The sequence below is a fragment of the Silurus meridionalis genome, chromosome 3 (assembly GCF_014805685.1).
Source record: "Silurus meridionalis isolate SWU-2019-XX chromosome 3, ASM1480568v1, whole genome shotgun sequence".
Lineage (NCBI taxonomy): Eukaryota > Metazoa > Chordata > Actinopteri > Siluriformes > Siluridae > Silurus > Silurus meridionalis.
Genome location: NC_060886.1, coordinates 3,079,713 through 3,093,215, shown reverse-complemented (window position 1 = coordinate 3,093,215; position 13,503 = coordinate 3,079,713). Strand labels below are relative to the sequence as shown.

General features: G+C 36.5%; 1 protein-coding gene across 1 annotated transcript in view; it reads right to left on the bottom strand.

Annotated features, from left to right (window-relative positions):
• Positions 1 to 12,077, bottom strand: part of LOC124381190 — a 30,921-nt gene extending 18,844 nt beyond the window's left edge. Inside the window, exons 1-3 of the mRNA XM_046842610.1 lie at positions 11,785 to 12,077; positions 8,638 to 8,748; positions 7,546 to 7,639 (exon numbers count right to left, since the gene is read on the bottom strand). Coding sequence (XP_046698566.1) covers positions 7,546 to 7,639; positions 8,638 to 8,706 — 163 coding nt within the window. The 5' untranslated portion in view covers positions 8,707 to 8,748; positions 11,785 to 12,077. The remainder of the gene's footprint in view (positions 1 to 7,545; positions 7,640 to 8,637; positions 8,749 to 11,784) is intronic.
• Between the last annotated feature and the right edge of the window lie 1,426 nt (positions 12,078 to 13,503).

Here is a 13,503-nt window from a genome sequence, read left to right as displayed (position 1 = left end):
TCATATATCATTGCCTTACCAACCTGTACATATTGTAGATATTTTTCACTGCTACTAATGCACTTCTGTTTAGATGCTATCTGCATTTCGTTGCCTTGTTCCGTAACTTGTGCAATGACATTAACCTTGAAACTAATCCAATCATATCTGAGCAAGACAAACTGCATACTGCATCTATTACAATAGCATGACTTTGTAGTGAAAGAGTCTGGTGCTTTGGCACATCATGAAACAACATACACAACAAAGGACACCCAGAACTGTTGAGCAGCTAGAATCCTGTATCTGACTCATATGGGGCAACATTCCTTTTTCAAAACTTTAGCAACTGGGCTCCTCAGTTTCCAGAAGTATAAAGACAAAAAACGTGATGCTACACAGTGGTAAACATGGTCCTGTGCCAACTTTATGAAACCTGTTGCATCAATCATTGTTTAGTTGTTTTGTCGGTTGTTTGTATGGTTTTTTTTCCACATTTAAACATTTGATCCATCTTTCTTATGAAGGAGGGGAGGCATGTTTCCTCTTAATGAGAATAAGACTCCTAGCCAACAGCATTTTTGTTGTTGAAGGAAAATTTGGCTTAAAAGGAATTCCGAACAGAGCTGGAAAAGGCTTTAGAGTGGATGATATTAGTTTTTTCTTAAAAGTATTAAATATATTAGACCAAAACTCTGTCAATCTTGGACAAGACCAAAACATGTGAGTGTGATTTGTGGAAATGGTCAGCATTTATTGCAAGTGTTACTTCTATCGGGGTATATTTTAGCTAATCTGGCATTAGTGTAACATGCTCTGAGAAGAATTTTGCCTTGCAACAAACTGTGTCGGGCGCATATAGAGGAGGAGTGTGCTAAATTAAGTGTATAATCCCACTCTATTTCACTTATAGTGGTCCTAAGATCTTGTTCCCAGGTATTCTTGAGTGAATCAGAGGGGTCAGAATTTAAAGATTCAATCTATCTTGGCTAAGAGAATAAATTGTGTCAATTTTTGAGTCAGGAGGAACATTAGGAAACTGAGAAAACTGATTTTGTACAAAATGTCTGAAAAAAATGCAGCACACTACTCTGAAACATCACCAAAACCTCCGTTGAAGTATTTTATTTAATGTAGAATTTAAAAAAATGTATAAATATATTTAACATAATAAGAATATATATATATATATATATATATATATATATATATATATATATATATATATATATATATATATATATATATATATAATTGATGTTCTCCCATTGTACAAATCAATTTGTTTTTGATACAATCTAAAATATTTAAGTAAAATTGTAAGTTTGAGGAGGTTTCGGGGTATCCTGTTTAAAATTTTGAGAACCACTGCCCTATAAGTCCAGTCACGAAAAACTGAATCAATACATGATGGTAGAAAAGATCAGTTGCAGTAAAATTAATTGAGTATTGGACACCACTAAACTGTTGGAGACATTTTTTTACTATTTATTAGAAGCTGAGAGCAAATCATTGAATAAAGTGAAAATTTTGAGGATGATAATTCTATTTGGGCACAGATATGATATTCAGGAGCTCTAGAGGTGTTAGTCTAATACAAAAGCTTGTTGATATTGCAGGCCCAGTTGAACGGTTGGTAAGGCAGGGCCCATTTTTGACTTTGGAAGTTCAAGTTCAATTTCTTCTTATCCGTATATATTTGCTGCCCCACAAAAAAGAGCTAGTTGTCTGATTCAAAGTGAGAAAAAAGACTTGTTTATATAAATGATTATATGCTGGAAGAGATATAAGAATTTGGGCAGAATTGCCCTTTTACCCAAATTTATACAGCCAATTAGTACACCTAAATAGCTAAATACTTACTGAACCCACTTAAATGGAAAGGGATATTTAGACAGTCTCAGCCACTATATTGACTGAAAACAGTTTGCTCGTTCAAAGATTTCATTCGTAACCAGAAAATCTGCCAAACCAATAATTTGGAGGATTGGCGGTAACAATGAAGTGGGGTTGGTTATATATAAAAGAAGGCCATCTGCATAGAGGGACAGTTTCTAAGCTGTTTCAAACCAAATAATGCCTTCAAACCTTTCCTCAATCCGTAGCCAATGGTTTTATTGCCAAAGCAAAGTAGGCGCGAGAGGGGTCAACCTTGGCGTGTACGTCAGCGCAGGGGTAAGCTTTTAGAATGTGTTGCATTGGTGTGCACAGATGCAACAGGGGAAAAGTATCATATCCAAATCCATGCTATAAAATTTGAGCTGAATACAAATACCCTCATTCAGCCCTATCGAATGTCTTCTCAGCATTGAGGGAGAATATAACGTCGGCATTGTCAGAATTCGAAGAGAGGGTTTTTATTATTAGGATGTTTAAATTCACATTTAACAAAGAAATATGACTGTAACTATTGTGAAGCAGTGGCTCTTTAGCTTTCTTTAGTAACAATGAAATGAAAGCCGACCTGAAAGAAATGATTAATAATATACTCTGTGTAGAATTGGGGCTAGAACAGAAGACAAAGTCTAAAAATCTGAATGGTGAAGCCATCAAAATGTTTATAATATATTTGTCAAGTATATTTCTGTATATGTTTTCACTCCACTTTCAGCAAACATGATAATCATTCAAAAAAACCAGCATGACAGCAGAAAGTCAGGAATGCCATCAGGCTGGATTCCAATGAGGATATTCCTATGTTAAGGGTGGGATTACTGTGTAGGAGTGGTACAAGTGACAACAGCACACCCCAAGCGCTTAGCTACTTACCATGCCGTGGCTTACAGCAGAGAAAGAACCATATTTATGATGTGGTGCGGCCCGATTCAGTGGGAGCACGTCTGATTTAATATAAAGAGTTTCATTGGTTCACCTGAACCCATTTGGCAATTTCATTAGTCTAATGTTATGGGGCTCAGTTTTTTGGCTTGAAGATTGTAAAACTGGAAAAAACCAGGAGAAATCCATAAATTAGCCGCTTCATTGTTCAAGCCGCGGGGTTCCAAGCGTGGGAAAAAAGTAGCGGCTTATAGTCCGGAAAATATATATATATATATATATATATATATATATATATATATATATATATATATATATATATATATATATATATATATAAGCTTGTGTGTGTGTGTGTGTGTGTGTGTGTGTGTGTGTGCAAATAAATATTAAACATGAAGTGGGCGGAGCTTTAAAATTGCTAGATTTCCTAGCCAAACCAAACCTCTACTTCAGCTCTAATGTCTCAATTAAAATAATGAGATCAAGCTGCTGAAAAGCAAACAGGTTCCACTCAAATTCCTCCTGTCAATCTAAAAAAAGATATACGCAAAAACAAAACGTGTTTCATACAGCGAGATATCTGCTGTTGCATTTTCCATGAGTAGCCATGCATTTCTGAACATTTCATCATAGCATACTGTAGTCCACACCCATAAAGTCTACAGTACTCTATGTGCAGTTTAGATCAGATCTGTCTATCTGTCATGTCCAACTAAATACTTCTTATCTGCTGCTGAAGATCAGAATGAAAGTGTTATTGGGTTCAATAAGAATCGATTCCTTTCTCCTAAATAGCAAATAAATCATTTGTCCCTATAAAGTTAAACTCTAATAATCGATCTGGCAGTGGTTAAGTATTTGAGTAAATGTACTTTGTTAATCTAATTTTTTGTCTACTTTCTAGTTTTACTATTAGAGTATCGAAGATATAAACAACTTTTACTCTCGATTCAACTACATTAATGATTCAGTAGATGTTCTTCAGTAGATGTTTACGCCACTATATTTTTATAGACGATGAGCGTCACCAAATACATTCTGCACCTCTGTTGAAGATGTCAACACTCCTCCACCCGTATCTGCTGCCTGTGAGCGACTTTTTAGCACCGCTGGCCTCATTTTAAGTCCAGAAAGAGCTTGAGTTCATTCCAAACACTTTGAGAAGCAGCTTTTGTTGAAAATCATTGTTCCTCTCTAAAATCGAGTGTTGCATCAAATCACAGTCAGAACTGAATATCTGGTTTGACTTTATCTCAAAAGATTATAATTTTATTTGTCCATTAAATACTAACAGTTCTTCTACTTTGTGATTGTGCAATTTTATTTATTTGTAGATCCCTTTTTGAAAGACTGCTTCAATACTTTGTCTGTTTTCTTCTGGCGTATTGAAGAGGCTGTTGTGTTGTTGGTTAACGCTGTGTTGAGGTGGACAATTTGATTTGTATTTTATGAAATAAATCCTTATAAATCAACTGTTTTTGGCTTTTCACTAACACGTGTCTCCATGTCGAAGACTGGTGCATCTTAAACCATGACTTTTCCAAGTCTTATTGGAATTGGTGACTTTAACTTAAGTTTTTGCATCTATACTTTTACTCGATTATGATTTTCAGCTGCTCTTTACACCTCGTTTACATTCACAATCACTTCATCATAGTTTTGGATATGCGTCCGATCTAGGAGCGGATTTCTTGGATCAGATTTTTTATTATTGTCTTCAAGTTCCTGTTTAGGATCACAGAAGATATAAGGTAGGAATGCTCCAGGCCATTTTAGTGCACACACACACACACACACACACACACATATATTTACACATGCACAGTTGCATGGAGGTAATTGAAGTGTGGTCAATCCACAAGCTGGAATTTTTTTTTTTAAGACGTGGGAGGAAACCCGTATGGACAGATCACGTGGAAAGCACAGACGGTAATCCAAGCATAGGATCAAAACCAGCAGATATGTCCTGTGTGACTCACCAAAGTGTCTCTCCTGAGACAAAAAAATCTATATGTTTTTCACATTAAGGTGAAAAAATGTGAAAAAATCAGATTTTATTTGGATAAATAAAACCAGACAAAAATAATATAATTTATCCCACCTTCCAATAAAACCCTGAAAAGGTGTGATAAGGTGTATGCTCGTCAATCGGCCGCCTGTTAACAACCCGTCCTTCTTTTAATGATCTTTATCCCTATTCCCTGGACGTCACGTATCTATGTAGACAAGAGTCACACAAAAGGAAGAAAGAGACCACAGAAAGCACACCGGCTCCCAGCGGAGGCCAATCACAAGGCAACAACGCTGTGTATAAGAATAACACCCCAGTGGAGTTCAGGTTTGAAGCGGGATCCCGTTGCAGCCAGCTTTTCATGCGAAACACCATCGGGTTTTTTCACGCCTTTTACTGTGTCACTGTAAACAATACATGCCGGGAAAAAACGCCACTATGACACACTGCCAAGCAGAACAAAACCACAAACCATCATCATATCAGCACATTTCTAATTTCCTCATGTCATATCTGGGATTTAGGGTCTGGATAATATGTGGGACTTCATTTTTTATAAATATAGAAATATAAATGCAGACACAGAATTAGACACAGAAAGTCTATGGAAGGTTCTTGCGATTATAAAAAGAGCTTTGGCATCGCGTTACAGCTCCATCCACCTGCATCCACCTCCTATTGTACTGGTTCAATGCAGGGGAAAAAAACATAATGCTTTTATAAAAGAGTGAAACGGGAAGTAGCCTGGTGTGTACCAGGGTTGTGTACAGAAAAAAAACGTTCTAAAAATAAGGTTGCCTAGTCATCTTCAGACGTCTTCCTTTTCTTCTTAGACTCCATACAACACTTTGGAGTTCCTTAACAGAAAAGGGTTCCTACGAAAATTTGCACTGAGGTTAAAAATAAACATTTGGAATTTTCAGTACAACAAAATTAACAGTACAACAAAAGCACTGCCTGGTTACACAGCATTATGAGCACAATGAGAACCCAGTTAAAAAGCAAAGAACCTTCTAGAGCATGTACTTTTCCTTCACAGGGAGAACCCTAATGCAGAACTATTCAACCTTTATCACAAAGAGTTCCACATAGAACCCATTTAGGAAGGAACTGCACAACATATTTACCTAATGGAACCCTTTTATTTCTAAATAGAACCAGACCACAGAGAGGGTTCATTATTAGAAAGGGTTCTAGGTAGAACCCATACAAAATGAAATCTAGAGCATATAGTTGTCCTATACATGGAAAACCTTACAACAGAGAACTTGCAAATCCCGTTAACATTTAAAAAATGATATTATTTAATAAAGATACAGGAAGAACCTTAATGTAGAACCTTACTACAGAGAGCTCCAAGAAGAACTTATTTAGGAAAGAAAACAATTTGATAAAACTGCACTATGGATTCATGTGGTGGAACCTTTGAAGTTTTTATACAGAACCAGACCAAAGAGGGTTCTTTATGAGAAAGGGTTCCATGTGTATGCAAATAACCATAAAACCCTACAACAGATAGCTTCAAGAAGAAACTATGTAGGAAGGAATGAACCTGTAGGAAAAAGCTGTATTCATGTGGTGGAACTCCTATGGGTTCTGTACAGGACCAGACCACAGAGAGGGTTCCTTAATAAAAAGGTAGGTCCAGGTAGAATCTCTAACTATGCAAATAACCTTAACGATTAAAAATAAGAATAAAAAATAAAATATATAACTTAATAAAAGATACCAATTCAAATCTTGAGCACATCATTGTCCCTAATGTTGAACCATCCAACAGAGAACCTCAAATAGAACCCATTTAGAAAAGAACAAATTGAGAAAGTCTGCACTATGTAGTCATCTTTACAGTTTCTATAGAGAACCCATCCAAATTAAAATCTCTAGGACATACCTGCCCCTTACAAGCAGAACACTACTCTAGAACCATCCAATGGAGGGTTACTTTATCAGAGTCAGTTCCAAGTAGAACCCTGTTCTGGAAGAATGAAACCTGAAACTGCACTGTGTTCATGTGGTGGTTCAACCTTTACATTTTCCATACAGAATCAGACTACAGAGGGGGTTCCTGATTAACAAGGGTTCCTGGTAGAACCCAGATAAAAATCTAATCTTGAGCACACAAAATATGGTTTCTCTATCACAGTGGGTCCTTTGCATGTTGCAAGCAAAGAACCTCAAACTATGTAAATCACTTGGTGTGTCTTATATAGTGTGAAGGGTTTAATATTTGCGTAATTTTACCAGGGCTCTACACAAGAAGAACAACTTCCCCAAGCTGAACACACCAAAGAACCTTTCTGGTGCTAGAAGTTTTCTTCACACAATGTTTAGAGTTATCTATAAACAAACACTGTGGAAAATGGTGTCAACACTGCCCCAAGGGAAACTGTCCTAGAAGCTGGAGTGTTTATAAAAATAAAAGAATATTCTTAAAACATCCATTATAAACAAAAGAGGAACCGAAATCTTTGGAGAACTTCGAACCTCAGAAACATATTGTGAATCCTGAGTGTAAAATTGGCAGGATCAGGATCTACACTCTTATATGACTTTATATAACCTCTATGGAGCTTCTTTATAAGCTATACGTTAATAAGTTCTTTAGTTCTTCATTTCAGAAGAACCAGCAAAGATCTTAATTTGAATCCTACGTGAGTTGTTTTCAAACCAGCACAAACTTCATACTTATTCTCATACACAGGATGTGATGTCATAGATTGTGAAATGAAATAAAATGAAATGGAATGGAATGAAATGAGCTGTCGACTTACATGTGTCTTTGAGTACTGGAGGAAATTGTGAGCGGGTGATTGCTAGGATGATGAAGATGACTACAGGCCAGATGAGGAGAACCAGAGACCAGCCCTGAGAACCAAAACCACACATTCTTAAATCTGGACTACAGTCAATATCTACAGTATCTCACAAAACTGAGTGCACGCCTCACATTTCAGCAACTATTGTAGTATTTCTTCTCAAGGGACAAAACTATAGAAATGAAACCTGGATATATTTTAGAGAAGTCAGTGTGCAGTTTGTACAGCAGTACAGATTTACTGTAAAAAAAAATACCAACATACAGCCATTATTGTCTAAATAAATGGCAACAAAAATGAGTACACCCAGTGTGAACATGTCAAAACTGTGTCCAAAGTGTGAATATTTAGTGTGAGCAACATCGTTATGTAACACTGCCTCAATCCTCCTGGGCATGGAATTCACCAGAGCTGCACAGGTTGCTGCTGGGATCCTCTTCCACTCCTCCATAATAAAATCCTCTGTGAACCCTAACCCTTTTATTATAGTTTTATCATATTTATATATGTATTTGTTCTATTACTTTTTACATGTTGAACAGTCGTAAATAAAAACATTTTGACAACATACTGGGACACCTGAATTTTCCACCCATATCTGGTTCTTCCCCAAACTGTTCCCTCAAAGTTGCAGCCACACAATTGTACAGGACGTCTCTGGATGTGACATTGAAATTGACCCTTTACCTGAACTAGGAGACCCAAATCTGTTTAATGCCCCTGTCCACAAAAACAGCTTTATAAGGATATGCTTTCCATGAGTTAAAGTGGAAGATCTCCTGCTATAGACATCCATCCTACTGAACATGATGAACACTGACTGCACCCCTAGGCTGTCTCACTTCACCTGCATAAGTACCTGACTTCACTAACACCATTGTGGCTAAATGAATCTTCACAAATCTTATATTTATTTTGTTATTATACCAGAAAATGGAGACTTGAGATGAGATGAGGCATGAGATGTTCACTCCTATTAAAAGTGTCTACTAAAATAATACTCATATTGCTGAAATATGTGACATATATAAACTGTACTGAACTCACCGGCTGCCTGATGACTCCCAGGCCATTTTTCCAAAGAAGGAGTCGTAATTGCTGGAAGAATCCAGCCATCAGTGAGAGGAAGACCGCTGAGTTGGATCTGAGGTGTTAAAGCTTTAGAAACACAGGAACAAGCATTCAGATGTTTTTTGTTTTTTGTTTTTTTTATGTAAAAAAAATAAAATGGTTTCATATTGAATAAGAGATTGAATAAGCCCAATTAAATACTCAAATAAGAGAAATATTTGAAATGCTTATATGAGAGTCTGTAATTAATGAAGTATTGAGTAATTGTTCCTTAGGCAGAAAAATGTATTGGAAATAAGAAAATGTTTGCACAAACACCTTATACAACTTACTCAAAAGTAAGTTGCTTTACTTTCTATACTTTTCATTTAGCTCAGTTGAAAATTAAAAGAATTAAGACCCTTGGACTAGGCTGTATAATCAACAATATAGCCGGCTAAATAAAAAATGACTAGCTATTTGATTTAACAAGCTAACCCAAAACTTAATACCTACTGTATGTTACCCAGCTACCATAAAACATTTTAAAAAACGAACTTTCCAAGTTCACAAACAAACAAACTGAAACTAGGCTAAAACAGGGTATTGGCTTCATTGTTAAGCCTCTGGATTACTGAGCAAAAGATTAGGGGTTTTAGTCCCAGCACCTTTAACCATTTTAGCTCCAGGGGTGTTGTATCATGGCTACCCCTGTGCTCTGACCCCAGGTATTAGATGTCAATGTGTGCTGCAGATCAGTGGTCCTCAACCGTTTTTGTGCAACAAACCGGACAATATTTTCACGGACCTGCCTTTAAGGTGTGGCGGATAAATACAACAAAATAAAATGATACGACCATAAAAACTGGTATTTTCTAAATATAATAATAAACGTGAATCCACTGTGTTGTTGTTTGTTTATTTTGCTCGTTCGGGGCGTTTGAATTAAGCAGTAATGTATTATGTGTTAGCGGCCGGAGCCCCTTTAAGAAGGTAGTGGATGGAGGTAAGACATGTGACCGAGGCATCATGACATGCATCAAGAGTGAATCATAGACAGATGTGGCGGAGAGAAATAATGTAAGTTATATGTTCTTTCTGTGTGGCCCGGTAACAATTGACCCATGAACCAGTGCCGGTCTGTGGCCAGGGGGATGGGGATCACTGCTCTAGAGTATTTGTGACAAGTAAAAACCTGTCTACAAAACTTAGCAATTAGCCAGCATGCTAATTGTAATATAGTGTATAAAAATTCTTGATTTGTTTTTACAAAACTGAACCAAAGTTTGAACAAATACTGAAAACTTCTTTAGTGTCAGAGATAAAAATACCACACTGCATTATACAACCACAGTGCTGATGATTTCTCAAATCTAAAGGCATTGAGTAATGACCTATATAGCACAAAATATATCAGTTTTTAAATTATAATAATATATTATTAGTAGAAGTATTACTTATGCAATTTTAACTGTTTCTGTCGTGTACAATGTAAGAAAACGATTCAAGACATCAGGAAGGAGATCTTTGGAACGATGTATTTATAAGTCAATAAGAGTTTTTAAGTTTATAGCTGCTATAACACGTTTGACATTTGGCCCTTTCTTTAGACATTTCCCACTGTGGGACGAATAAAGGTTTATCTTATCTTATCTTATCCAGAGCACCCTACGATTATCTCATTCATACAACTAAGCAGTTGAGGGTTTAAGGGTCTTGCTCAAGGGCCTAGCAGTGGCAGGTTATTGGTGCTGGGATTTAAACTCACAACCTTCTGATCAAAAGTCTACCCCTTCTCCTAGAAGGAACTAATATATAGAAACTGTTTTTTCATTGAAAATTTAAATGGTACTATAAATGGACAAAAATCGTGATGTTTTGTTTATTGGAAGAAGGCTGAGGAAATAGAGGAATGAAACAATTCAAGGTTCAGCGAGGTCAGATTAAAGCTGTGTAATGTGTTGACATCACTGGCCCCGCCCCCTTGAAAAACCGGCAACCCCAGGCAATGAAATGCTCAGAAGGAACGCGTCTAATAGTTCACACTAAGAACAGAGCGCACAGGTTTCTGCACCATCAAGCACCTCTCACATTTTCTTCTGTTTTCTTATATACTGCTGTGATGGTCATGTCCATCATGTCTGTGTTATCTTCTGGCTCTCTCTTTTAAACATGCAGCCATAGCTAGTCTTGTCTGAGTCTCTTGTACACACTGTACACTACATGAGGTACAAGTGATCCTGTTTCTTTCTTCTTTCTGAACCTCTTCGATTCATCCTGACGCCCCACTTCTGGATGGAGTTCTTTTCAATTAAATACTACTCTGTACTGCAGCTGAGGATCTTCTCCACATGAACAGCCTGAAGATCCATGATGTTACTGTGGAGGTTTAAACTCAGGTACCTCGAAGCTGGATTTAGGTTGTAATTAATCTAAAAAGTTCTCTACAATGGCTCGGGGACTACAGCTGCCATGAACATTTGCATTCAAGTCTCCATGACTGAACAGTTCATAACCTAAACGATGATGGAACTTTAATGAATGGTCATTCTGGGTCACCCAAATAGGGATGAGGTTCCCTTTTAAGTCTGGTTCCTTTCATTGGTTTCTTCCTTATACCATCTCATGGAGTTTTTGCGCTCACCACCATCACTTCTGACTCACGCATAAATTATATTTGCGATCTTTTTATTTCTGTACAAAAAACACTGAACTACATCCTTTTACTGCATGGCCCCTTTGATGGCTATTACTGGTCATGAAACATTAAATAATGTCCTTTAAGGTATTTATACGAAAGGTATATGATATGGTCACATTTCCAGGTGAATCATTCAAGGAAAAGTTTGTGTCTTTTATTTCTACATAATTCTTCTTTATTTTTATATAATCTTTATAATTATCCTTATATTTATGAGAAACATATAATAATTATAATGAGCCTTGAGGTATCCCTATACACAATTTTGCTGTTATTTTACTAACTATATTATAATTGTTATTTTATATAAACACACACACACAAACACACAAACACAGACACACACACTAGATAGAACTTCAACTCTTTCCAATATTCTTTACAAATTCAAATCCCTAAACTACACATTTAATTCTCTTTAATTGTAGTATGTCCTTCTTTACCTTGTTGTTCAAAACTGGTTGCTGGTTATTGTATGTAGAAGCAGCTGTGAGAAACAGAGCATGTTGCAGGTCAATTCTAGCAGAATGCAGTCTCCATGTGAGCAGCAACCAAAACAGGAGAAGAAATAAAGAAAATTAGAGTAGACACCAAGTTTCAGGTGTAAAAGCTTAATCCTGCTTCTTCTAACGCTCTGAAATCCGTTAGAATGAAAGAGCAGAGTCCGTCTTTTCCTTTTTTACCGGTGCGCACAGGTGGAATGAACTGATTTGTGAAACTGACGCTCAGAGCATGCAACCTGTCTGGGCAGTTTCTTCAAGCTTCTGTGCGTGTTTGTGTGTTTGTGTGTGTGTGTGTGTGTGTGTGTGTGTGTGTAAGACAAAAGACAAATGATGCAAGGGCATATTCAATGTTGTGTAATAATAGCTGCTTTAATAATATTAATAAAAATATTAATTATATATATATATATATATATATATATATATATATATATATATATATATATATATATATATATATATGTGTGTGTGTGTGTGTGTGTGTGTGTGTGTGTGTGTGTGTGTGTGTGTGTGTGTGTGTGAGATGGTTCAATTCTTAAAGTAACTAACGTAATTAGAAAACAAAAAATCGTTTAGTTCATTTAACTACACACTGAGCACTGTGTTTCCCTGCGGACCATTATTACTGACGCACCACCCAGTAAACTCAGAAGCGCTGTGGAAACACCTTCTGTCCATATACATCTGGGAACTAAAGAGACCATTCGCTGAAGTCTTGTGCAGGATTCTAGCTGCTCAACAGTTGTGGGTGTCCTTTGTTGTATTTTTTGCTTTATGATGTGCATTCCATTGAACTGCAACAGAACCTGGACATCTTTTTTTTGTTCCTCAAATTCAAAATGATCCTATTTTTCTTTCAAATTATAAATTTTCTTAGTTCAAACATTGTTTTATTATGAATAAAATATGTGTTTATGACATTTTCAAATCATTGCATTCTGATTTTATTTGCATTTAACTGTTTTGGAATTGGGGCTGTATTTTACAATTAAAAACATTACACCAATAATTATATAATTATAATTTATAGTTTATATTTTATATATATGTATACTGGAGAACTCAGCACCAGTAGTTAACACCTACATTTTCAATATTAGTACAGATGTGGCAGAGACTAACCACATCCACTTCTTATAATCATTCCCAGAGGTGGGAGACTCAAGTAATATGACTCACAATTTTCTGGACTTGAGACTTACTTGACTAGATCTCTGAAAAGACTCGACTTGACTTTAGACTTGCTCGTTGTGACTTTAGACTTGACTCGGACTTGTGCCTATTTACTTGAAATGACTTGTGGAAAATAATTTTTTGCAATTATTGTGATTTTTTTATATATTTAAGAATGAACTATATATTTTGTAATAAGTCGGCGAACCCAAGCTACTCTTCCGCATGCATAAACCGCTAGACGCTAGATCCCTCAGCAGATCCCTCCGCAGACAAGACAACATGAACACCGCAACAACAACAACAGCCCCAGCCCCGAGGATAATAAAGTTTGGGTTTAGAGATTACGTGTACATGGCCAAGAAAAGAACGGCTGTGTGTAATATCTGCAGTGCCAAGATAAGTGATTCATCGGCCACAACTTCAAATTTCATTCGTCACTTCAAGTTGCACAGCGAGAAGTAAGTAGTGGTTGGTCACTGGGGC